The following is a 26085-nucleotide window of genomic DNA, read 5'->3' as shown; positions in this document are numbered from 1 at the left end:
CCCAGGTCCCACGTTAGCCAGATGCACAAGGGGGCGCACGCGTCTGGAGTTCGTTTGCAGAGGCTGGAAGCCCTGGCGCACCCATTCTCTCTCTTCCTCTATCCGTCTTTCTCTCTATGTCTGTCGCTCTCAAATAAATAAATAAATAAATAATTTTAAAAAAAAAGAAGAAATGCTCAAACACTTCAGAGTGCATTCTTACCACTGTGTTGTAAAATTTTTATTTTGATTTATCAGATTGCCCCTTCTTTTATTTCCACACAAATGACACAGTTCGTGGAGAGGGGTATGTAAGCCCAAAGAAGCTTCTGAAACGCAGAGCATTAACCCCAGGCGCCCTGGACTCCCTGGCTGTCCTGTGTCCTCCTGTTCCTAGTCAGAGTGGGCACCTGCTGTTTAAGGTAATTAGTTTCAGAGGGAATGTCAGACCAGCCCTCAGGAGTTCACTCTGACACGAAAACCCTCTCAAGGAAGTAGCTGGGAGACAAAACAAGCGAGGTTACAGCGATGGGGCGCTTCCTCTCGCTGCATTATGCAGGGTGTGTGTTTAGGCCTCTTTTGCTGCCCATGTCATTGCTTTCCCATTTGCAAAGTATTCTCAAGACAGAATGCTGTGGCAAGTACGTTTTCCAGAAACGAAGACATGGTGTGTTGCATTTTTAAAAAAAATGAGTAAGCTTCTGGAAATTTAACATTAATATTTATCACTATCATGACTAAAAAGAAAAATTAGGCTAGTTGATTTTCAACCTGTAGTTTTCCCCTGTACTAAAGTGTGTGGAACAAGGCTCTTTCCGATTCCCCCTCGTAGCCTGAAATTCAGATTGTAATAAGCTATAATGAAGGTCCAACAAGAGACTTCACTGGGCCCCGGGCTAAGGCTGACACCAGAGGAGAGCATCTCGGCTCTCCCTGGCTTACCTCCCCAGGCTTACTGGGCTGCCACACCGGCTCCGCCCCACCACCGGGTCGTGGGTCCTGTCTGTTTATGCCCCTCTGTTTTCCTCCTCGGTTAAGCCTTGGTCTTGGCTGTGTCCTAGAGTCTCAAGGGGTGACGTGGAGCAGTGAGTCTCGCAGGACCAGAAGATGGTGAGAGAAGGACCCGTAAGTGTCTTTCAGGAGAAAGCAGGAGCCTGGGATCTGGGATCAACTGCCCGAGAGACGGACACCGTCCACCCAGGAGGGCCGGGCTGGGCTTTGCCGAGTCTCCCTCCAGCTGCACTCCGCGTCCTCTGAGGTCTCCTCACCCGAGTGAGGAGTAAGTGGCCAGTGTCCGCGAGGCCTGTTAGCGAGCCGTAGAGCATCCCCAGTGGCACGCGTCACTGTTTACCCTAGCAAGTACCTGTTTCATCTCCTACCTGTCTGTGGACCCTTGCTTCAGCACTCCTATGACCTGAGCCTCCAGCTGCTTTTGGTCAAATCCTTTCTACAAAGATATTTGTTATTTTCCAAAACATAACATTCCATCTGAAGATTTCCATTAGTTTCTCTTTGTTAAGGAAGCCAAATTCGCCTGTTCTGTTCACCTTTGTTGGCCTTGATTCTGCTTGCAGTAACCCTCATGCATTCAGCACTTTCTTTCTCTTTTCCTTCCTTCCTTCCTTCCTTCCTTCCTTCCTTCCTTCCTTTTCTTTTGGGGGGTCAGGGTCTAACTATATAGCCAAGGATGACTTCAAACTGGCTCTCCTCCTATCTCTACCCTCCAGAGTACTAGAATTGCAGGTGGGTATGGGATTGCAGGTGCACGTGCCACTTTGCACCCAGCTTTCCATGGTGCTAGGGGACGGAACCCAGCAGTCAGGCTTTGCAAGCATGTGCCTGTGACTTAACGTTGAGCCATCTCGCAGCCCCAAGAGCTTGACTCCTAAGTTGAAGTAGTAAATGAGGCTCTCAGTGCTGCCCCGTTGGAGTTGGAGCTGCACAGACAAAAACCAAGAGAACATGTGTTCACATCGTACGGCTTCCTCACTGTGTTCATCAGCTTGGGTAGATGCATGCCTAGGAGAGTACTGGGAGTCAGCCTGAACAGGGGGTCAAGATTAGCAGAAGTCAGGGGGCTGATGGCATTGGGGGTGTTTCAGGTGGTTAAGTTTTTTTTTTTTTTTTTGAGGCAAACCCTACAGACTGGCCTTTTGTTTTTGTTTGTTTTGTTTTGTTTTGTTTTATATTTTGGTTTTTTGAGGGTTCTCACTCTAGCTCAGGCTGACCTGGAATTCACTATGTAGTCTCAGGGTGGCCTCGAACTCATGGTGATCCTCCTACCTCTGCTTCCCTACTGCTGGGATTAAAAGTGTGTGCCATCACACCCGGAAGACTGGCCTTTTTTAATGTGTGTGTGTATGAGAGAGAGAGAAAATTGACATGCCAGGGCCTCCAGCCACTGTAATTGCACTCCAGTCAACTGTGCCACGTGACACCTTGTGCGTTTGCATCAGTCACCTTGTGTCTGGCTTATGTGGGACCTTAGAGAGTCAAACATGGGTCCTGAGGCTTCACAGACAAGCACCTTAACCATTGGGCCATCGCTCCAGCTCCAGTGGGTTAGTTCTTATGGTCACCTGAGATCCTTAAGGTGCAGGAGAAGGGCAGAGAAGTTGGGGGGCGGGGAGCGAGACAGTAGTGGGTCAGAAGCCCGGAGAGCCCACTAGTAGCCAAGTTCCAATGCCTGGGCAAGAGCTGAGCCGTATCTGAGCCCACCGACCCATAGAAGCCGTGCTTGGAGGGCAGGTTGCATGCTAAATGTGTTCTGTATGAAAGAGTCTGCAGAGGGCTGTGGAATGGCTCAGTGGTGAACGGGGCTTGTTTGCAAAGCCTGCTGGCCTGGGGTTGGATTCCACAGTACCAACATAAAGCCAGATGCACAAAATGGTACATGCATCTGGAGTTCGTTTGCGGTGGCAAAAGTGTCTGGTGTACCCAGATTCTCCCTCCTCTTCCCTTCCCTTCTCTCTCTATGCAAGTAAATATATTTTGTTTTTTAAAAAAAATGTCTGTGGAACAAATGCAGTCTTTGGCCTGTGTGCACACAGTAAGGGGCCAGGAAGTTACAACATAGTTGGATTACATGCAAAACACAAACATTATAAAGAAAAGTTAATGATAATATAATTAAAACCATGTGAACTGTTCCTTCTCCTCACTTCAGCTTCTGTAGTAGGTTTTGGTCCACTAGTAATAGTACTTATAGTGCATACACATTGAATATGCCAAGCGTTTGTGCTTAAATCTGTGTATTTGTAAGAATCCATGCTACTAGAGTATTACCATGCAGCAGGCACTGCTGGGCGTCGGCAGATTTGCGGCTAATTTCATCGTGATGCTCCCCTCTGAGGAGACAGGGTTATTGATCCTTTGTGTAGATAAGGAGGTTGAAACACTAAGGGCCTAACAAACTAGCCTAAGATTAATCTCCACTGGTTTAAGTAAATAAATGTTCATAAGTGCATAAAATTCACCAGTTCTTGTAGACCGAGCTACCTCCCTCCCTGTCGCCTCTCAGCAATGGTAAAGTCATAAAGGTTATCGATTGCTGGGTGCTCTGGGGTACACACACCCTGCTGAACCTTGAAGCAATGTGCGCTGAGAAGCATGTGGACCGGAAGCAGGAGTAAGCCTTCCAGATAACTTCCTGCCCTCTTCTGCGCAGAGCTGAGCCCCGACACAACTCCCAGGACGGGTGGTGTGGCTGCCTGGAGTGTCCGGATTGTCCTGTCCTGTCCTGCCCATGGTGTGCGCTGTCCTCCGGGGCATCTCCTGAACCTCTGCCCAGCACGCCATGCCTGTCCAAAATGTTATCTTGAGACACCAAGATGCATAATTTCTGGCTACTGTGATTTCTCTCTCCTTTTTGCTTTTAGTTTTTTGTTTTGTTTTGTTTTGGTTTGGTTTGGTTTTTGGTTTTTCGAGGTAGGGTCTCACTCTAGCTCAGGCTGACCTGGAATTCACTATGGAGTCTCAGGGTGGCCTCGAACTCATGGCAATCCTCTTACCTCTGCCTCCTAAGTGCTGGGATTAAAGGCGTGTGCCACCACGCCCGGCTTGCTTTTAGTTTTCTAGTTAGTATTTTGCGTGGTATGTATGTGGTCAACATGGGGCGTATGCACATGGGTGTGTTCATACATGCGCTTTGTGTGCAAACATGCAGAGGCCAGAGAAGAATCACGCTCTGTGATGCTTGCCTGAGTCAGTGTCTCTCTGAATCTGACACTGCTGTTTTTTTTGTTTTTTTTGTGGTTTTTTTTTTGTCAGACTGGCTGACAAGTGAGCCCGGATGACTCTCCATTTTTTTGTCCCCCTGAACAATGGGGTTGTAACCATGTGCAGCCACGCTTGTGTGTTAATGTGGGTGCTGGGGGCAGAACTTACATTGTCATGCTCAGAAAGCTACCTCTTACTTAATGACCCATCTTCCCAACCTTTTTTCACATTAAAAATAAATAAATAGGTAAAACTGGGCTGGAGAAATTGCTTAGCAGTGAAGGGGTTTGCCTACAAAGCCAAAGGACCTCGGTTGGATTCCCCAGGATCCACGTAAGCCAGATGCACAAGGCGGCACATATGTCTGGAGTTCGTTTGTAGTGGCTGCAGGCCCTGGAACACCTTTCTTTCTTCCTTTCTTCCTTTCTTTCTTCTTTTTTCTCTCTCTCTCAAATAAATAAAAAATAGAAAATAAAAATAAAACTCTTTCTCCCATACACTTACCTCATGTCCTCTAGACAGAAAACTTGAAATCGCTTGAATACGTGTGTGTTGTCTTCTATTAATTGCTCTTGATAGAAAACTGTTGAAAGGTCCTAAAATCTTGGATGAAAAGGACCTAGTAAAGTGGAATTGTATTTTCATTCTCCAGCCAACGCTAAGGGGATCCTTGTGGCTCATTCTACACTGATTTGGAGAATCTTCTGTAACATTTCCATAGAGATATAATCCATGATTTGTTTAAAAGATCTGTTTAGGAGGATGTTTTTCTAGATAATTAGCTTATGTTTTTCTTTGTATAGCTTCATATCATTCACTATGAGCTTGATTTCTGTCTTGGAATATGTCCTTAGGACCTGTTGAATTAGTCATGAGCATGTTTCATGTATCAGCTCTTTTCTTTCTTTTTATAGACAGTGCAAGCCACATGTGAATCCTGTTGCTTTTTCATTTTTCATACACTATTCCTAATGTTAGGGAATTTTTTAAAAAGTAGATTTGAAATGCAATATTAAGTTTTTTTCTTTCAAATTTTCTACTCAATACCAAGGTAGTAAATTAAAAATTGAGTGCCAGAATTGGGTTAGTCTCTCTCTTCTTTTTCTTTGCCTTGTTTTTTCACCCAGCACTCTGCTCTGTGAGCCAAACACGAGCTTTACAACCTGCAGAGGCAAGGATCATACATATATCAGTAGGGACTTGTGTTTTACCAGAGATCACAGCAAAATAAAAAGGCTTAAGCAAAACAGGTTTATCTCTCATGTGGTGGGAAGTACAGTGGTCAGTGATTTAGGTTTTGATTCATTGGCTCAAGATTATAATGGATTGCAATTGTGTTCCTTTTGGACTTTTCCTTATAACCATGAAATTACAGGTAAGTTCCAAGGCCGTGCCTGCCTTCCAGCAAGAGAGGCCGGAAAGGGGAGAGAGAGGAAAAGAGGCAGAAAGCGGACTACTAGACCCTGGCCACCGGTGACTTATTGTTTCATTGTTGTTTTATTTTTATTTATTTGCAAGGAGAAAGAGAGAGAGAAAGAGAACAGGTGCACCAAGACTTGTAGCTGCTGCAAACGAGCTCAGATGTGTGTCCTGTGCATCTGGCTTTATGTGGGTCCCGAGTGCTGGGATTATAGGCATGCGCCACCACACCCCGCAAGGTTCATTTTTAACTTTAGATGGAGACCCTACCTCCACCACGACCACTTTTCACTCCTTGTGCTGTTTCTCTGAGGACTTACTACGGATCTGGAGTTAAGTCACATGTCACACTGAGCATTTCCCACTGTGTTCCCACTAATGAGTTTCTAAAATTCATGGACAACAATAATTGCATAACTAATGTAGCAGTTAGTTGGGCAACTCCATGCAGTGTTCATAATTCTATGAATATGAAATGGAGTTAGAGGTCTTCATTTTTCAAAAACTGACGCCTACGCCTAATGCACCTTTTGCCTTATACAGGACAGTAGGCATGTATATGCCGAGGTAGGCCCAATCTGTTTACATTATGTCACTTGAAACGTGTACTAGAACTGGGTCTGTTGGAGGAATAAGTCAAAGACTTGAGAGGACAAATTACTTTCAACATATCAGTTCATTAACACACGTGGCTATGCTAGTTATAAATCTTCATTGCTAAGCCAGGCGTGGTGGCACATGCCTTTAATCCTGGCACTTGGGAGGCAGAGGTAGGAGAATCGCCATGACTGAGTTCGAGGCCACTCTGGGATTACATAGTGGATTCCAGGTCAGCCTGGGCTAGAGTGAGCCCCTCCCTCTAAAAACCAAAAACAAGAAAAACAACAACAAAAACCCCACCACCACCAAAAGACTTTCATTACAATCTAGCCTCCCATGGCTGCCTTCAGGCAGCCTCTTAAACTCTAGTGATTATTGCTTGTTCTTTAAAGGACTGACAGTTTCTCCATCAACATAGTCCATAACTTGTACTTCAGTTATTTCCTGACCAAGTGATTCAAGTCAGCTTTTGGCTTGCTTTGTAGCACTGTCTTCCTCAGACACACTAGTTCCCAAACCTTAGTTTTGACTTACAGATGAGTAGCCAGAATTTGTTTGCCTGTTTGTTCTATTGCATCATCAAGAACATGCCACATAAATTCTGGTGTAATCCGTAATGTGCATGTTTGTTTAGCAAGGCACACATGCGTACAGGTGCATGTGAACATACGTGTTCATGTGTGTGGAGGCCACGTGTCGATGTCAAATTGTCTTGTGCAGTTTCTGTCCAGCTTATTTTTTGAGACAGGGTTTCTTGCTGAACCTGGAGCTCATCAATTAGGCTAAAATAGCTACCTTGAAAAACAAAACAAAACAAAAGAAGAATCTAAGAACAGCAGAGCAGGTAGATTTAAAAAGGGATCGAGTAGGAAATGAAAATCAATTGATAACATTTCTCAGTAGATCCACTATGAAGTGTTCTAGAGACAGCCAAAGAGAGGGTCACATTGATGGCTGTTAGACCTGAAGAATGTTTCTGCTGCTCCGATTGTAATAAAAATATGTCAGATCTTGTCACAAATGCCTTGGTATCCCCCCTTGGTATGTCCAATTTCTCGATGGCCCACACATTGACCAGTAAAAATCCGTCCCGTACCCCAGAAGCCTACTTGGCCTTTGCATAACAAGTTCTTAATCTCTGCTCCACATTGTTACTGTTTTCAGGCCACTTTTCATATTTCTTTTTTTTAATTAAAAAATTAATTAATTAATCAACTACCTTTGAGCTATTTTAATATCAGAGCTTTGATATTAAAATAGCTCAAAGGTAGTTGATTTCCAAGTTTTTACTGTTTTGTGGTTGATCTCTTATGCCACATCAAAAATTTTCTTCAGTCAGGCATAACACATATCTGTAATCTCAATATTTGGAAGACAAAGGCAAGAGAATCAGGAGTTCAAAGCCAGCTTAGGCTACATAGCAAAACCTTCTGAGATAGATGGATGGATGTAGTTGATTGATGGGTATATATATATAGATATAAAATATATTTGGCATAGATATGTATTTCTTTTCCCCAAAATAATTTTAGCCAAGTCACATTGCTTCTTAATATATTTATTTTATTTTATTTTTATTTATTTGAGAGAGAGAGAATGGGCATTCCAGGGCCTCCAGCCACTGCAAATGAACTCCAGACACATGCACCCCCTTTTGTATCTGGCTTATGTGGGTCCTGGAGAGTCGAACCGGGTTCCTTTGGCTTTGCAGGCAAATGCCTTAACCGCTAAGCCATCTCTCCAGCCCCCTCACATTATTTCTTTACATACATTTTTCATCACTTAAATAGCCCCTTTCAGCATTCAGCTTTTGGTGCAGGTTTTTGAATTTCATGGAAGATAGTCTGTGAAGCCCTGGGAAGCCATTGCCAACATCTGCTGGAATTCCATGAGCAGTGCAGTTGTCCCTGAGACACAAGGTAGACGTGTCTCGGGGGAGGGGGGTGGCACATCAGACGGAAGGGTGCGGTGGGCGGTGAGTTCTTGAGAAGCACGCTTGCTTTATGCTTCCTAGGTAGTCACGCTCCTTCCTAGACCTGTTTACTGGCTGGTGCCCCTTTGCCGATCGGACCGTGGCTCATTTTGTGAAACTGTGATCTAATGGTGGGACGTGTTTAAGTGGGAGGCTGATGGTCACCAAGCCTTGCTGAGCTGATGGGCTTGGGTCCCGGCAGACAGTGACACTGCAGCCCACTCACTGCACAGAGGAGGCATTGATTTTTCTCCCTTCCTTTTCCCAGCTGCACCTGTGAAGTAGGTATGATACGAAGCATCTTTCTGGTGAAGAGAGGAAAAACTGTCCCAGTGAACTCTGTCGCCTCCAAATCAGACACTTCAAACCAAACTAGGATCTGAAAGGACTCCTGAATGTCTCCTGACTTAGTGCCATGCCCTAGCTTTTAAACAGAGCGGTTCTCTGCAGTTATAGAAACCTTGCCAGACAATGGGGATGGGGACATGTGTGTGTGTGTGTGTGTCTGTGTACATGTGTGTGCATACATGCATGTGTGTATATGTATGTTTTGAAAAGAAAATAAAGGACCAGATCAGTGTGTGTGTGGGGGGGGGGGAACATAGCTTTTGTGCAGTGATCGCGGAAGGTTAGCAACGCGGTCTCTCCAAGTTTTCAACAAGATGTTCCGTTCCTGTTATAATTGGCTGCTGGGTAGGTTTGGACCTAACTAGAATGCCAGCGTTCGATTTCACCGTGTCCTCGGTGGTGATGTGTCACCATTTATGCTCGCCTTAGTGACAATTTTCTAAAATGGAAACTCGTGGGAAATCATTACAGTGTTTATATGTCTCCCTCATCCAGCGGCATTCTCCTGTGATATTTTACCAGTGTTTTCTGCCGCATGATGGCATCCTGTGAAGGTTAAGACAGAACAAGTCCCTCTGTAATTCTGTGAGTACATTTTATGTACTGAAGAAGAAAAGATAGCTGACAATTAAGTATTTGGGATGTCGCAGAAAGAACATGTGCAACTAATCAATTCTGTCCTTTGGGAACATGATTTTATAAAGCTGATAAGGTGGAAAAATTGGAATTTTGTGATTTGTGTTCCATGACGATAATTGCATGTTTTCAATAAAAACGACATTTCTCTTACAGTACACACTGAGCTTGGGGGGCTTCCGTAGCAATGCTATTGCTTTCTGCCCCTTTCACCATTTGTCCTTTACTGATTTAGTGGGGTAGGAGTGTTTACCCACCTACCTCATTTATGTTTTTTAAGAAGTATCTGGTCAATTTTAAGGAAAGTCATTTATTCTTGCAGAAATGAATATATTACACAGAGAATTGTTTTGGGCTTTTACAAGATGCATTGAGTTGCTGTTGTAAAATTTATTGGTGTCAGATGCAGTGATATCAAAGTATGCCATATGCTATATAACACTCTTGTTATAACTCTTTGATTTAACCACATTCTATGTTGTCTTAATAATACAGCATATGTTCCAGCTATTCTTAGTGATAAGCTGGGGGGATAAAAGTTACTGTGGAGCCCTTTTCTGTTAAGTCATGGGGTTTCCCATGGGCATGTGTTCTGAAGGATCCGTGTTACTTAGCTGCCCCTTGGTGCCTTCTCTTCCCATACAGAAGACATTGTTGCTAATTTTTTTGGGGGGAGGGGTGTTGAGGTAGGGTCTCACTCTAGCCCATGCTGATCTGGAATTTACTGTGTAGTCTCAGGTTGGCCTCGAACTCACGGTGATCCCTTTACCTCCTGAGTGCTGGGGTCAAAGGCATGCACCACCACATCTGGCTATTGCTAGCTTTATTTTACAGGTTTCAGCTAGAAATAGACTTCTTTGGTCAGTTGGAATAGGACTTGTTTGAACCTGTGTAATGACCACTGGGCACCCTCCTCAATAGAATTAACTAATTTAACAATCTTCTTTTTTTTCTACCAAGACCAGGGGAGATGCTCAGTTGATAAAGCGCTTGAGAGTTTGAATTCCAGAACTGTAGACGTTGGGGTGCGGTGGTTCTAGAGGGGAGAGCCTTTCTGAACAATAAGGTAGAGAACTGCAGAGGGAGGCTGCTGATGTCAAGCTCTGGCCTTCATGTGCATATGCGTGTGCACGCCACACACCCTTGCACCCTGCACATGCACACACCCGCACAAACCTGCACATGCGCACCCTTTCCTCCTTGGCCCTCCGCTGTCTCCTTCTTTGCTTGGGCGACCTCTTTTGTGGACACTGACGTCTTTTAGCTGTTCTCATTGCTTGCCTCTGCCTCCTCCTAGGTTTCTTCTTTTTCCTTCCTTGGGGCCGTCACCATCTGCATTAAGGGGAGCGGGTGTGTTACCCCTCAGTTGACGCTGTATGAAAGCAGGACTTTGTGCTGACCTACCTACCCCTTGAGACCCACAGCACTTGCATGAAAATTTAGCCACTGTCCATCTTGACTCTGTGTAATTAATTTGGCCTCTTACAGTATTTTACTCCGTGCTTATACTTGTATAATTTAATGAGTTTTATTTCCAACTTTTCTTCTAAGTCGTCACATTCATTTTGAATTCCAGTGTCTTCCTGCATACATTAGTCACTGGACTTTGTGCCAGTTTGCCTGCAGGAGTGGACAAGCCATAGCAGAGACCCAACCCCCAGGGATCGGTTAGATCGCTCTGGGCCTGGGGCCCTGCACTCGCCTGACCTGTTGGAGGACCAGTCCTAGCCAGCTCTCATCCTGCTATAGGACAATTCAAAATCCTGTTTTCCACAACATTTTGTCAAGGTGGGAAACCCTCCACACCAGGGATGTTGCACTTTTCATTACACATAGAAGACACAGAACACAGACGCATGAATGGGAATGACTGTCTTCACCTCGTGAAGCCATGGGCTTTGGTCTGTTGGGAAGAATCCTTTATCTCCAACCACAGACCAGAGCTGGAGATGCTGATGAATCCAAATAGGAAAGCAGCACATACTCCTGCAAGGTCTTCATTGACAAGGAGACAGAGAAATGAAATCGGATGCCTGGCCTCTGGGAGCTCGTGGGCCACACCAGCTGGGCTGGGTGTGAGGTTCCCAGCAAGATGTATTTGCCCAGCACTGTGACTGCTAAGGCCAAGCTCAAAGCAGGTGACCTCTGCTGGGCCCGCAGAAGTTTGAGAACGTCCTGACTCTGAAAGCACCAATGTGTGTGTGTGTTTAAGCAAGTAAGATGCTTAGCTTTTATCTAATTTTCAAAGGATCCATGAATCATAGAGGTCTAAGAAGGGCAGATACTGTATGGGTGACAATCCTTCCAAAATGGATACAACAAAAGGAATTTTCAGTCTCTCTCTCTTCCTCCCTTTCTGTCTCTCATAGGATATGTGTGCATGTGTGTTCATATGCATATGCCTTCATGTGTGTACATGTGTGTGGAGACCAGAGATTAATGTCAGGTGTCTCCTCAGTCATTCACCATCTTATTTTTTGAGTCAGGTCTCACAGATTCAGCTAGATTAGCTAGCCAGCGACAGGAATCTGCCTCTGCCTCCCCAGTGCTGGAATTAAAGCAAACAATACTACACCAGCCACTTCATGGTGCTGAAGATCTGAATTCACGTCCTCATGCACAGCAGGCGTTTGCTGGCTGAGGCATCTCCCCAGCCCCAGCAACACTCTCTTTCTCAAAGGAAACAGTGAGCATGTCTTGAATGCTAATTGTGTGCCACAGCCTTTTTAGGTCCGCAGAGGACTAGAAACAGACTTACTTGGAAGCCCGCATGCTTCATGCACCACATTGCCTCAAAAGAATGAAAATAATAACCATCAAACACTAGAGGAGATGAGCAGTGTGAATCAATGGGGAAATATGATTTGGTATCCAAAATTTAGATTAGTTTATCTAGGGAATAAGATTGGGTGGTTTAAATTGGGCCCTGAAGGTTTTGGATGAATCGGGGCCCAGCTTTGGACAGGGACGCCCCTTCTGAGCAACAGCTTGTCAAGGTGTAGGGATGGACATGGCGTGGCTGGGAAGCACCACTTGTGGTCCGTCTCCTGAGTGAGGTCATGGGTTGGACTAATGTAATTCCTTTTTGGCATTGCTGCACTAATTAATGACGGTTTTTTCATTTGTACATATTATATTCAATTATGTAAATTAGTCATCTTTGTTTGCACTTAAACATTCATTCTTTTTGAGGTTTCTTAAGAGTTTAGGAAACATACCTGCTCACATAACTCAGTTGCTTAACCTACATCCCCCAACACACACCTGGTCCTGCAGTCTATAACTAAGTCCACAAGAACATTTTAGTCATTATTTTCTGGAAAATATTAATTGAGAATATTGAGGGAACAAAAATAAATAGACATTTCTAGAATTTTTCTATATTTCTTTTTGCCAGTATGTCTTACCTAAAACAGTGTGATCATCTGTTTGGAGAACTCCAGGGAGGCTGGGCAGGATTAATTCTTGTCCCTGTGTTGCCGTGTAAACAGCTTTTTGCCTGTCTTTTGTCATTAATGATCATGCTGTAGATGTAGCCAGTGCATTGTAAGCCAATCTGTCAAGGCAAATAAACAGTTCACCTTGTTAAAATTCCCTAAATCTTGCATTAATAAAACCAAAGTAACCTCCCGACACTCAAGAGATGTCTTCCTCCATACTGCCATGATGGATGGTATGCCTAAAGATCCTGGAAATTAAGTAGTTCAGGTCATTAAAAGTGTCCCACACTTGTTATTGATTTAATTTATTTTAAAAAGGTGGGGGTGGAGATAAGAATGCTGCGCCCTCCCCACTTTGTGTTTTACCCTGAAGGCTTCCTCTTGCACACAGGAAGCACTGTTGCTGGGGTGGCGACTCCTCCCTGTGACAGTGTTTTATGATGCATGTCAGTATTGTGTGTCCTCTTAAGCAGGTAAAATCTAGACACAACTCAATCATGGTAACTTGCATCATGACGAAATTTCCTTGGGATTTCTTTATTTTTAATTATTAGAGAGAGAGAAAGAAAGACAAAGAAACATATAGAGAGAGAATGGTCATGCCAGGGCCTCTAGCCATTGCAAACAAATTCCAGATGCATGTGACACACATGCATCGGGCTTATGGAGGTACTGGGGAATCAAACTTGGGTCCTTAGGCTTTACTGGAAAATGCCTTTACCACTAAGCCATCTCTTCAGCCCTATTTTTTAAAATTTATTTTTATTTTATTTATGAGAGAACCAGAGAGATAGAGAGAATAGGCTTCTTAGAATTTCTTATGTGTTCTCATTTCTGTAACTTTTAGAAGTACTGAAGTAATGGCCTCTGGGCATTCAGATTCCCTTGGGAGGCAGAACTCAAGATAAATGTTAAATATCTGAAAGAAACGAACTGTAATTATATAAAATCCTGTCTCTGGCAGAGAGGTTCCTCCTTCACACCTTGTATTCTGACGTCTGTGTTTTTTCTGCTTCTGTAAATAGAGAAAGAGAAAATATTTTCTCCGTACAAGGTGGGCGGTTGACTGGAGGGCAGGGGCAGTGGTCTGATTTTTCATCACAGGGCTCTAAGTCAAGTTTAAGTTGTGTGTTGTTTAACTTACCCTCCACTCCCTGCCATATCCTAGCACCTAATAAAAGAGGTGCCCAGAGGCCAGGCATGGTGGCGCACGCCTTCAATCCCAGCACCCGGGAGGCAGAGGTAGGAGGATCACCGTGAGTTCAAGGCCACCCTGAGACTACACAGTGAATTCCAGGTCAGCCTGGGCTAGAGAGAGCCCCTACCAAAAAAAAGATGCCCAGAAAATTTTATTTAGTGAATAAAGTAAGAGTTTCCAATCATTTTTCTTCTCTCTCTCATTCCTGGAGGTCATTGTGGATTAGTACCTGGTGTGAGAAACAGTGACCACACTGGCTTTCTAGGTGGGGCCAGCCCAATAGGAATGGCAGCCAGGCAGGCCTTGCAGTGAGAACCGAAGTCACCTCATGTATAAATTGTGGTTGAAATCAAGCTAGAACTACCAACAGCCGTCGTGTGACCTGACTTTGTCTCTGGTCATGAGCCCTGGGCCACGGCCGGCACAGCTGCCGCTGATCTGCTGCCAATGCTTCACTGCGTCTCGTTGCTAGACAGCATGTGCTCCCAGGAGAACATTTGTCTAGGTACGTTATCGAAAAGAACCCTTAAGAATACGTAAATGCTGGGTGCGGCAGCTCACGTACGTAATCCCAGTACTGAGAAAGCTGAGGCAGGAGACTTGCGGTAAATTCAAGGCCAGCCCGAGAGAGCCTCTCTCAGAAAACATGACAAAGAACAGTTATATTAATATCAAGAGCTTATTATGCAATCTTCAGTGCTTTTCCCTTATGGTCTTTGTGGGAGGGAAAGAGCAGATGGGAAATGCGTGATCAGATCACACACAGTGGCAGACTCTTAAAAATACATAAATATGAAAATGCACTCAGTAGTCTCCATCAGATTTCTCCTTTAAGTTGCGTAATTTGGATCTCAGAGGACTGACATGGTTACGCCATTATGCCCGCTATTTAGTAGAGCCCTTTAAGTGGAAGAACTCTATAGATTTTTTTTCAATATATACCCTGATTTACACTTAGTGGTAAAGTTGTCACTGACCCTCTAAGTGGAGCTGTCCAGATGGCAATAAATGTCAGCTGGTCCTAGTATAGAAACAGGTGCAGCCTTTAACTCAGCCTTCCAGTTAGCAAAGCTGTAGTAGTGTCGTGGTCTCTTGTGGAAATGTGCCCACACTCATCAGGCCGTCAGTACAGAAAAGTTTGGTTGACATATCGTAGCCGTGGTAGAGATGTGCCCCAGTTTTGGAAGGGACCATAGCTAGTGCTTCTCTGCTGTCCTGTCCACCGTGACCATTTGAGAGCAGGAGGCGCCCTGCTGGCGCAGGATGTGTGAGGGGGTGAAGTGGTGAAGGGCGAGGTCTACTCACACTCCCGAGCCTGTGTGTCTGCCCGAGGGTGCACTCGGCGAAATGGGGTGTACCCCGCTATCGGCTGTGAGGAATGCTACTGGTAAAGACTTTGATAGACAGTTATGACTTTTTGATATAGCTCCCTTGATTGACTGCCTAGCAAAATTCCCTTCAGTTTCTAATTCTGTTTTCTGTTTTCACAGGCTGTCATTTTAGAAAATGAAGAACTTCCCAAACTCTTTCTTGATTTCCTGAATGTAAGACACTTGCCCTCTCTACCGAAAGCAGAAAGTTGTGGGTAAGAACTGTTGTTTACACTGTAGATGTGTATTTTAAGTTACTCTTCAATAACTGATGGGCATAGCAAATATCTCTGAGTGGTGCCCAAGGAGTGGTCTGGCCTCGCCCGATCTCCTAGTTAGAACCTCACCTGCTCCTCTGCGCTTCCAGCGAGAGAAAGCTCATCAGGCCGTCACCTGCCTCTTGCAGCAAATGCCCAGGCATGTAAGGAGCTGACCTTTAAGCAAACATTGACCCTGCAGGTTGGTAATTAGGGGTGCAGAGAGCATATTGGGGGACAGTCTCTTCGCTTGTGGATACTTGAGCCAAGTACGTATCCTCCTTGTGTACATCTTCATGTGATTTTAAAGCGATACTGACCTTCGAGATGATAGCGCCTCCTCGTTTTGTAGCTGGTCAGAGGCATGGGACGTGACTGTTCCACACCAGGTCTCTGCAGAGCCCAGGCCTCCCAGAGCGAGTGTGCTGTCTCCTCTGGCCTGCTGCTTCTCTCACAGCTAGTGACTTGCGCACCCTTGTCCCCGTCAACTGTGGGACACAGAGGCTAAATAGCACCAGCAGTTGGGGGCTTTCTCCTGAAAAATTAACTCTGAAACAAGCCACTTGCACTTGGACCCTCAGCAACACCTTTGCCTGGTAAACTCATCCACAGAGAAGTGAGGCGCTCAAGCCCCGGCAGCAGGGAGAGCTCCCCAGCTCCCAGGGTCAGGTCCAGACGAGCTGCCGGCAGAGTGAGATGGAGGGACACCTAACCTTAGCACAGCGACTTACTCAAGGCCACTCGCCACTCACCCCAGAGCTAGAACGAGATTCCATGCGTACCAAGTAATCTATGTGGGCAGTGTGTTCTGAGCCAGCCTGTGTGTGTTTCTTGGGCGGCTGGGCGCGTGGTTTATGTTTAAGAAGTATTAACAGGGCTGGAGAGATGGCTTAGCGGTTAAGCGCTTGCCTGTGAAGCCTAAGGACCCCAGTTTGAGGCTCGGTTCCCCAGATCCCACGTTAGCCAGATGCACAAGGGGGCGCATGCGTCTGGAGTTCGTTTGCAGAGGCTGGAAGCCCTGGCGCACCCATTCTCTCTCTCTCCCTCTATCTGTCTTTCTCTCTGTGTCTGTCGCTCTCAAATAAATAAATAAATAACAACAACAAAAAAAAAAGAAGTATTAACAATGACAGTGAGTAAAGTCGTTTCTCCACCTACCCCAGCCTCAAATTAGTAACGAACATCCGTAACACTTTGAAGTTATCTTTAGGAAACTGGAATCTCAAGAATCTTCCAGTTTGAGATTCTATATGTTGAATCACAGCATTCTGTAGCTCAGTGCAAACTCACCCCCAACCCAGTGCTAAAAGTACTGACTGTTCTTTTTTTGTCGTAAACATTGACCCAGATTATTTGATCTTTCTTTTTTTTAAATAAAATTATAGGTCTTTCGATGAGATGGAGTCTGAAGAGTCCAGGTAAGAACTAATCCTAATCAGTCAGTTTCCCACAGAGCAAGACTGGGACCATGAAGTGGTTGATGTCTGACTGCCCATGCTATAAGTGTTTGAGGTCATGTTTCTCTTGAAAACCATGGTTGGATATTGGTTTTAAGACTTTAACTATTTGATAGGAAATTACAGGAGTAATAAGTTGTAATCAAGATCGAAAGAGTCAGAGTGCCACTTGGTTTTAGGCGAGTAATAAGATACTGTGGGCTGCAGCGATGGCTCAGAGGGTCAGGTGCCTGCTGGGCAGCCATGAAGCCCTGAGTTCAGATCTCCAGGACTCAGGTAAAGGCAGACACGGCGGTGCATGACTGCAGCCCCAGCATGCCTGTGACAAGCGGGGAGATGGGATCAGGGGGCTCCCCGGGGGCTCTCTGAACAGCCAGCCAGTGTACGTAGCAACAAACAACCAGAGACTCGGCCTCAAACAAAGTCAAAGATGAGGATGGACACTGAGCTTGTCCACTGGCCTCCACATGCACACTGTGGCACACACGTGCTACACTGACTTTCACAGAAAAAGAATCGTTTCACTTATATTGCAGGATCTTTAAGAAAGCACTCCTCGGCCATGATGTATTGTGTAAATTGCACCTTTGCTTCAGACCCCACACAGAAGTGTTGGGAAGATGAGTGTGGTATCCGTGTGCTCCCTCACACTCTTTGCTATTACTCACCCACACGGGCAAAGACAGAAACCCTGGGACATCCCCATGCAGCAGTTTGATCCCCTCAAAGCTAGTTTGTAGTGTTTTCTGTTTACCGTCGTCCCCTGATGCTGACATGCCTGTTGTTGACCTTTCCAGCAAACTGTCCCACCAGCCGGTGCTGCTGTTCCTCAGGGACCCATACGTCTTGCCTGCAGCCAGCGGTAATCAAACCTGTCATCTGCTAACAGCTCTTTACTGATCTGCCCCTGCACCACATAAACCACGTTTGTAATGCGGGTCTAACAGAGTGACATCGGTCCAGGGCTTAATCATCTGCCAATAAACCAGTGCTCTTGGTGTAAGAGACATTTAGAATTTTAATTGGGGCCAGCCTTTCAGGAGGAAATGTAATTTTTCTTTCTCTCTTCCCAGCCTATTTTGAATTAGAGAAGGAAGGGGTAAGAGGAAAAGGTATTTATTTCCTTTAATTTTTGTGTGGTGGTGTTTGGGCCTCAGCTTGTTTTTGTCTAGATGTCAGGGTTCAGATTCAAAGCTCTCATCCTTTTTTAAAATGCTCTTCCCCAAACCCGTGTACATGCATGGCAAGTGTATCTGCATTTCCATTTAGCTTGCAGCGTCTTGGATGTTTGACTGTGTGCTTCTTAAAGTTGTATATTTTAAACACACCTAATTGACTTAAGAATAACTGTAATCGATATTTTAACCAGCGTCCTCTTTTGGCTGCAGTCCCCTGAGTCCTTCTCAAAGTGTTCTCTTGTGTAGCTCTCCATGAGGCATTTCCAGACATTATCTCATTTAACTTTCTGAACAACCTTATGAAACAGACTGGGCAAATATTATCACGGACCTCATAAGAAAAACTGAGATTCCAAGAGGCTGTGACTTGCTCACATGGCTGGTGGATGGACCCCAGAGGCCCGACGGGTCCTTCCACACTGCTTGCCCAGTGAATTCCCAGCCTGTGAGAATCACTAAGTAGCACACGTAGACAGCCTACATAAAGCAAGCACTGAAGCCATTTCTTATTTCCAACAACAAAGCCTTTCCATCGGCCAGGGAGAGGGGACTCTGTTCAGTAGCAAGGCATTCGGGCTCAGATCACCCACTTAGCTGCCACCTCCAAAGAAAGATGGCCAGGGCACCCCAGGTGACCCCTCCCGTCTCTGACCTTGGCCAAAGAGAGCTGCCTCTCCCATTAAGACTATGGTCTCACGTATAGTGTCTTTCCTTTAAAATCCTCACAGTGAGGAGTAACCACCCTTCTTAAGCACCCGCTTCTCATGTTTTAGAAGGACGTGTATTAAAATCTAATAAGTTCCCTCTAAACCTTAAAAAATAAATATGTATATTAGTTGGTGTTATATCCAAATGTTATATTTAGCAAATGTAGTGCAATTAGCCGAGATTAAGTAATCATGTGTTATCTTCTTTTTTTTTTTATTTTTTAGTTTTTTGAGGTAGGGTCTCACTGTAGCTCAGGCTGACCTGGAATTCACTGTGTAATCTCAGGGTGGCCTCGAACTCATGGTGATCCTCCTGCCTCTGCCTCCCGAGTGCTGGGATTAAAGGTGTGCGCCACCACGCCCAGCCGTCATGTTATCTTTTAAAAAATGGTTTCATAAGTGATTTTCCAAGTAATGCTTTGCTCAGATATTTCATCAGCCTGACCAAAACTCCCACAGCAGTGGAGACAACAGCATGGTCACTGGAGACGATTGCCAAGATGCTTAGGGGAGGAGGGGAATATTTTATAGCCCTTAAACCTGGCTCTTTTTATGTATTAAGCAGTGTCTGCTGTGTGGTATAATCCACCTCGACAGTGAAGACAAGCAGCATTTTGGCAAGGCTTGTCTGGAGCCCACGTGTAGACCAGGAATGTTAAGGAGTTCCTAGTGATGCCGCATGAAAGCTTAAAGGGAATAAGTTGAGCGTGGAGCGCCACCACGCCCAGCCTGTTTACACAGCTAACATTCAGACTCCTCTTCAAGGACTGGGGAGATGGCTCGGCAGATAAAGGTACTTCTTATGAAGCCTGAAGGCCTGGATTTGGTTCCCCAAAACCCACACCAAGCAGATGTGCAGAGTGGCACACGCGTCTGTAGAGCGTTTGCGGTGGCATGGGGCCCAGCACTCCCATTCTGTCTCTCCCTCTCTCTTCCTGCAAATAAACAGGAAAATCAAGGTATGGTGGTGCACGCCTTTAGTCCCAGCACTCGGGAGGCAGAGGTAGGAGGATCACCATGAATTCGAGCCTACCCTGAGATTACATAGTGAATTCCAGGTCAGCCTGGGCTAGAGTGAGACCCTACCTTGAAAAACCAAAATAAATAAATAAATATATCTAAAATCCTCTTAGAAAATGCTGATCAACATGGTCTTGGTTTATCAAGAGGACAGTCCTCTGAACAGCAAAAACCATGTGCTTTTTGTTGTTGTTCTTTGCTTTAATTTTTTTGTAAAATTCAAAATGACCTCTGCGGCTAAGCACTCTGGACGTCTTTATTTTTCTCCTACGTGGCCACTTGCCGGCCGCACGTGTGCTGACCACATTCTTCCTTCAAGCACTGGGCTTTCACTGCCAAAGACGAGCCTCTTCTCAGCAGCTTTCTGCGTTTTTGTTGTTGTTTGTTTGTTTGTTTGTTTTGATTTTTCGAGGTAGGGTCTCCCTCTAGCTCAGGCTGACCTGGAATTCACTGTGTAGCCTCAGGGTGGTCAGGGTGGCCTCGAACTTGCAGTGATCCTCCTACCGCTGCCTTCTGAGTGCTGGGATTAAAGGCGTGCGCCACCACGCCCCGTTCTCAGCAAGTTTTCTGTTGAATACCGTTGCTCGTGAGCTTGACTGCCCATGTGTGCAGCTGAGAAACAACACTGAGCTTCCAACACAGACTCTCTGTGGCTTTAAGGCCTCCACCGAGCCAGCTCATGCTCCCGTCGCATGCTCTGCTCCAGCCACCTGCACTGGGTTCTGGGCCTCCGTGCGCCACACCAGACGTCTGCGGCAGCATCCTCCTGGGGCCTTCCTCTCTGCCCGCTTGGGGGTCCTTCTCCTCCCCCAGGTCTCTTGCTGAATGCCACGGCTTGGCAAGCTTTGCTGACCTTCTCTAGAGGAAGGTTCCTTCATTGTCCTTATTCAGACGAAAGTTTATTAGATCAGTGAAATCCAACAAAATGACAGCTCAAATCGTATTCCTTCTGAGCTGTCAGTAGGCAATGAGGCGAGGGCAGGGCTTTGAGGAAGTTAAACAATAACGGACGTCGTATTAAATCACATCTACGATGAAGCCAAGCTCCGAAGTGTCATAATGCAAGAAATGAAGGGGGGAGGCAGGAGTATAATTAATTATCTTGTCATTGGTCACTACTTGTTACAAATACCACCATCCCACCCAGTTTCCTCGGAGCCCCTCTTCCCTCCCTTCATCAGAAATGGTCGCGGGTGACTGTGCTGATGGACGGTCACCCCAGACACCTTCACCCTCCACCCAGGTTTCGGCTCAGCTGGCCGCTTCTCTCGGCACCTTTTCTCCCTTTTCCGGCCGTGCCCCATGGCTTTCTTCCTCACCTCTGCACGGCTGTGTGAAGTCCTAGCAACTCTGTGGAGTCACTGCTCAGACTGAGTGAGCTGCGTTCTTTGTTGTGGTGGAGGTTACTCTTTTGATAAACTTCATCAGATCCACTTAAGCTAAACACATTTATGACGTAATTTAACTGATATTACGGTGACTTCCAGATTTTGGATAGCAATGGATAAAGATATATGTCCTCTTTCAATGCTTTAATGAAATTAATCAATGGCTATACTTACTGCTGTTGGTTTCAGTACATACCTATGTAAGAGAAATAAATTGGGAATTAAAATTAACTTATTATCATTGCCTCAAATATACCTGTGTGTGGCTTAGCGTAAGCTTTTAAAGTTAAATTCTATGAAAAAGTAGGTTACTTCATGTGACCATAAGAAACCAAATGTCATCCACCACAAGTTACTGAATACTCATATATTAGTAGCATCTTAATTCTTTTTGGTCACTCAGTGCATTGAATTAGTGCTGCTTGCAGGAACACAGATGACGGTTGGGATAGTTTTTAAAACACATTTTTGTGTTTGCACATTTGATTCCTACTTCAACTTGTATGTGCTGATTGGTGAGGCGGGGACTGATTTGCTTAAATTTCTAGTAATGAGAAGGGTGGCATGTAACAGTAGCTGCCACACAGAGGTCTCTTAGTAAATGTTTATGGAGGTGAATTTGTCACTGTATGCAGCTGCTCACTTGATTCGCCCATGGCTAGTCTCAGAAGTGTATCAAACTACTCGAGTCCAAAACTGAATTATCTTCTATTCTTTGATTACTTGACCCCATCCACCACCCTCTGTCTGCAAGCCAGAAACCCAAGAGAAGCTTCTCTCTCTCTCCCTCTCTCTTTCTGTCATTCTCCCTCCGTCTCTCTGTGTCTGTCTGTCTGTCTCTGTGTGTGTCTGGCTCTGGCTCTCACAAGACAAGATTTCGCTGTATCTTCTTACTGAAGAACTCAGGATCATACTTGAGCATGAACTCGAGGTCCTGCTTCCCATGCTGGGGTGCAGGCATGCATCGCCCCACCCAGCTTAATGCTTGACTCCTTTCTCCCTCTTGCCCGTAGTCACTTCTACTGTGTCACCGGGTACCTTCATTTCACTGAGATTCATCTACTTTTCTGCTTCCCGTGTAGTGACCCCCCGTGAGGCGCCACAGTGACTGAACAGATCTCCCCGTGTGCACGTCACGCTTGCTTCTGTCCGTTCTCTGCACGGCAGCCAGTCATATTCTCAAAACGTGGTCCTGCCTTGCTCCACTTAAAGTCCCTCGATAGCTTCTCATTGCATTTCAGATAAACGCCACAATTCCCGAGTTCTTCCCAGAGGTGTGACAGGGTTACCCCTGGCCTCCTCACACCATTCCCTCACTGCCTAACTTCCACTGAGGACACACTGAACGCTCTAGGTTCCCGCCACCCACAGGCTGTCACGTCACCTCTCTCCGCCTCCTCTGCCAGAGTCCTCCTGCCTTCCCAGTGAGGCCTGGTCCTCTTTAGCAATGTCCTGTCGTAGGAACTCTAGAGTGAAAGAACTCATCAAATTGAACATTTCTGGTTAGGCTACTTACACAGTGACTACACTTACATTGCTCAGCTTAGCGTATTCCTGGGTATAATTGTGTAAGATGGAAGCTTAGAACTTAAACATCTGGACCATGAGACAGCCCGGTTTCCTGTTCCGTTCACCATCGCCCACTCTGACAACTGGGATGTGGTTCGGAAGGCACTGTGCACCTCTCTTGAAAAAAAAAGGGGGGGGGCTGACTTTTCAAGTTTGACAGGATAGCTTTGGTTGGCAAAAAAAAAAAAAAAAATTGTCCTGTTCAGTTAAGAAGACAGGCCACATCTCTCTGTCTCTAGAAGCTTCTGCAGTAAAACAAGTACACTTCGACAACTTGGACTACATGCTGCCGTAAACCTCAGTGGAAAAACCGCAGCAAGTATTCCCAGTAGAAATCTTGGAATTCCTTCAAGTATATTGAGATTTTGTTAGAAATTGAATTGCCAGTGTAATCCATCTTCCTTGTGAGAAAACATTCCGAGAAAGAGCCGGGGCTCAGCAGCATTAACCATTAGAACATCCGCTAAATCAATACGCTACAAATCTGACCGCACCGTCCTGCAGCGCCTGGAGATAGTGCAAGTGCCGTCAGCTGCAGAGCAGAGTGACAGCCAGCCACCCTGACCAAGGGCACAGGGCGTGGCTGTGGACTCCAGGGACACAGCGGCCCTGACCCTCTGCCTTTCTGGCCCTGGTCAAGGACAGATACCATGTCCAGGGTCTCTAGAGAAACAGTGCCTGGCCCTCTGACCATCTCTCCCTGGTCAGAGGCAGACAGCACAGCCATGAATTCCAGAGAGACGGTGGCCCTGGCCTTCTGTCCTCGCTTCCTGGACCAAGGGCAGATGGCTTGGCCGTGGGCTCCAGAGAGAGGGCGGCTCCGACCCTGTCACGGCCTACAGAGCATATCTATGTTTTATTCGTGCCCGTAAGTAAAGCGCTTCCCCTTCTGTTTTCCAGGGTTTCCAGATGTGGTTATTGACGGAGTTCTTCACGGGCTCTTCTGTCCCCACGTGCAGCCAAGGTAGAAATCCTGCGTGGCTCTGGGACGCCGAAGCGACTTCCAACATCGTAGGCGTGGAAATCAATTTCTACCAAATTAACCGAAACTCCATGACACAACAGCTCTGGCCAGTGGGAAAATTCATAGTCCCAGCTTAATTCAGGGCAAGGACGTTTCCATTAGACGGTGCTTTTAAAACTAGAGCCTGAACGTGGGGGGAGGGGTCAGGTTAAGGCCAAGGGTGCAAGGTGGCCGGCAGGGATCCTAGAACAGCAGCGTCTGCAGGCAGAGCCGGGCTGCGCCTCGGCACGGTGTCTGCTGATTGGACGTCACACCCGGAATCTTACTGACACAGAGGAAGTCGGGGGCCTTCCGTTCCAATCTCATGACACACTAATCCTTGCACTGTGAGCATCACCGAGCTGCGTGTGAGGGAGAATCAAACTGGAGATCACTTATACTGACAGGAGTGCACACTGAAAAACCGTGGCGTCTCAAGGCTTCTGTTGTGGCGGAGTTGTGTCGTGTCCAGAAGAGAGCTTCTCAAGACGGTGTGCGGGATGAAATGGGTATGGGGACAGTCCTTGAAATCCCTGTAGAAAGACACTATGTGGCATGTCTGAGCTCTACTGGCCTTTTCTGTAGTGTCGTCAGAAGATGTGTGTTCTTTCAAAGGCCAGCTGACAGTGCTGGTGGCTTTTCTGGGGCCATGTGGCATAAAAGACCCATCCTTTGAGCATTAGTCACACTGTAGGGTCTTGCCTAGTACGAAGTGCGCTTGAGCGGACCAGGACTGCAGCTGGACCGGGCGGGCCACATTCGCTGGGTCTCCCCAAGGGTGTGCGTCTGCGGATCAGGGCTACTGCCACGGGAGTCCACATGACTGCTGTCATGGGCCCCTTCCCTGATGTTCGGGTTCATGTGCATGACATGTGTTTGTGCTGTGATTCCACTGGGTGTTACACAGAAGCATCTCTTGAGCAGCAGAGGGTCAAGGCGTACATGTCTCCTGTGCACGTGTGCATCCGTGGGCATTCCAGGAAAATGAGTTGGCAGTTAGCCGAGGCATAGTCGTCACGTCTGGTAAGCTTCAGCGCGGGAGAACCAGGTTTCAAAGTGAAAGTGATAACCACATCGTGCGCTTCTGACTAGGATTCAACCTACAGGTTGAGAGCCTGCTGCGAACTTTTAAGATAGGTTTCCATGATGGATTATGTTATTACATGTAGGGAGTAAGAATGAGGTAATTCAGTGTCACCAACCAAAAATAACTGGATAGTCATGTATTGGAGATACTTTTTAAATGTTTTCATGTTACTAGATATTTTGATTTAAATAAAAAGGAAAAATTTGAATTTGTCTAATCCTAGCATTTTGTCAGAAACATAGATTATGTCTGTCACACACACATATATCACACCTCTCCCATGCAGACATTCACTTCTAATGGGATAGGCTATCAAATGGCCTCACCTATTATTAAACCAATGGGTACTCATTAAATACTTGATGACTGACCAAGTAGAAAGAACTTTAAAATAAAAACCAAACATGTATAGTGGTATCCTACTCAAATCTGTTTGCAAAAAATTAATTGGTTTATAAAAGTTGACCTTCACTTTTTTTCTCTCACCCTTGCCCAGGCTGACCTGGAATTCACTATGGAGTCTCAGGGTGGCCTCAAACTCACAGCAATCCTCCTACCTCTGCCTCCCGAGTGCTGGGATTAAAGGCGTGCGCCACCACATCTGGCTGACCTTCACTTTTTTTTTTTCTCAGTTTCTTTCTTTCTTTCTTTTTATTAGTTTTGTACTCAGTGAATACAGTCAAGTTGTACCATTGTTAGCCTTGTCCATGCCCTCCCCCTCCCTCTAACCCCTCCTTGTTGGGGTGTATGGGTCATGCATTGTGGAGTTAGCCCCCAGTTATAGGTAGGAGGAAATGTCTCTGAGTATCATGACCCAACGTGCGGCTCTGACATTCTTTCTGTCTGTCCCCTCTTCCACAAAATTTCCCAGAGCCATGTTGGGTTCATTTTGGGTCTGCTTCAGTGATGAGGTCTTGGGAGCCTCTGTGTCTCTGGATATCTGATTTGGTAGGAGTTGATTGTTCTCTGTGTTGCTCTCCTTCACCCTTGTGCTGGTACCCGGTTCACCAAGAAAACAGCACACTTGCTTCTTTCGCCAATTATTCTTAGTTTTCGCTGGTGCCCTTTTGAGGTATGATAGGGTGGCTCTCTCCTTAGGATCTGCGTGTATCTGAAAAAGAGAAGCAGATTCCCCAACAGAGAGTAAAGTGCCCTTCACTTTTACATGCACTTGACAGTTGAGTGTGTGATCTTGTCAGTCAGGGTTCTTGCAGGAACAGGATGTTGCTCAGGGCTCAC

At 45.9% G+C, this 26085-nt stretch overlaps 1 protein-coding gene across 1 annotated transcript in view; it reads left to right on the top strand.

The window, feature by feature from the left end:
- Snx24 (sorting nexin 24) overlaps positions 1 to 25054 on the top strand; it is a 163004-nt gene extending 137950 nt beyond the window's left edge. Inside the window, exons 4-7 of the mRNA XM_045131923.1 lie at positions 15301 to 15395; positions 16823 to 16855; positions 17692 to 17756; positions 23657 to 25054. Of these exons, the coding sequence (XP_044987858.1) occupies positions 15301 to 15395; positions 16823 to 16855; positions 17692 to 17756; positions 23657 to 23724 (261 nt within the window). The 3' untranslated portion in view covers positions 23725 to 25054. The remainder of the gene's footprint in view (positions 1 to 15300; positions 15396 to 16822; positions 16856 to 17691; positions 17757 to 23656) is intronic.
- The last annotated feature ends 1031 nt before the right edge of the window (positions 25055 to 26085 follow it).

This window comes from Jaculus jaculus, chromosome 12 (genome assembly GCF_020740685.1).
Source record: "Jaculus jaculus isolate mJacJac1 chromosome 12, mJacJac1.mat.Y.cur, whole genome shotgun sequence".
Taxonomy (NCBI): Eukaryota; Metazoa; Chordata; class Mammalia; order Rodentia; family Dipodidae; genus Jaculus; species Jaculus jaculus.
This window is presented reverse-complemented; position numbering and strand designations above follow the sequence as displayed.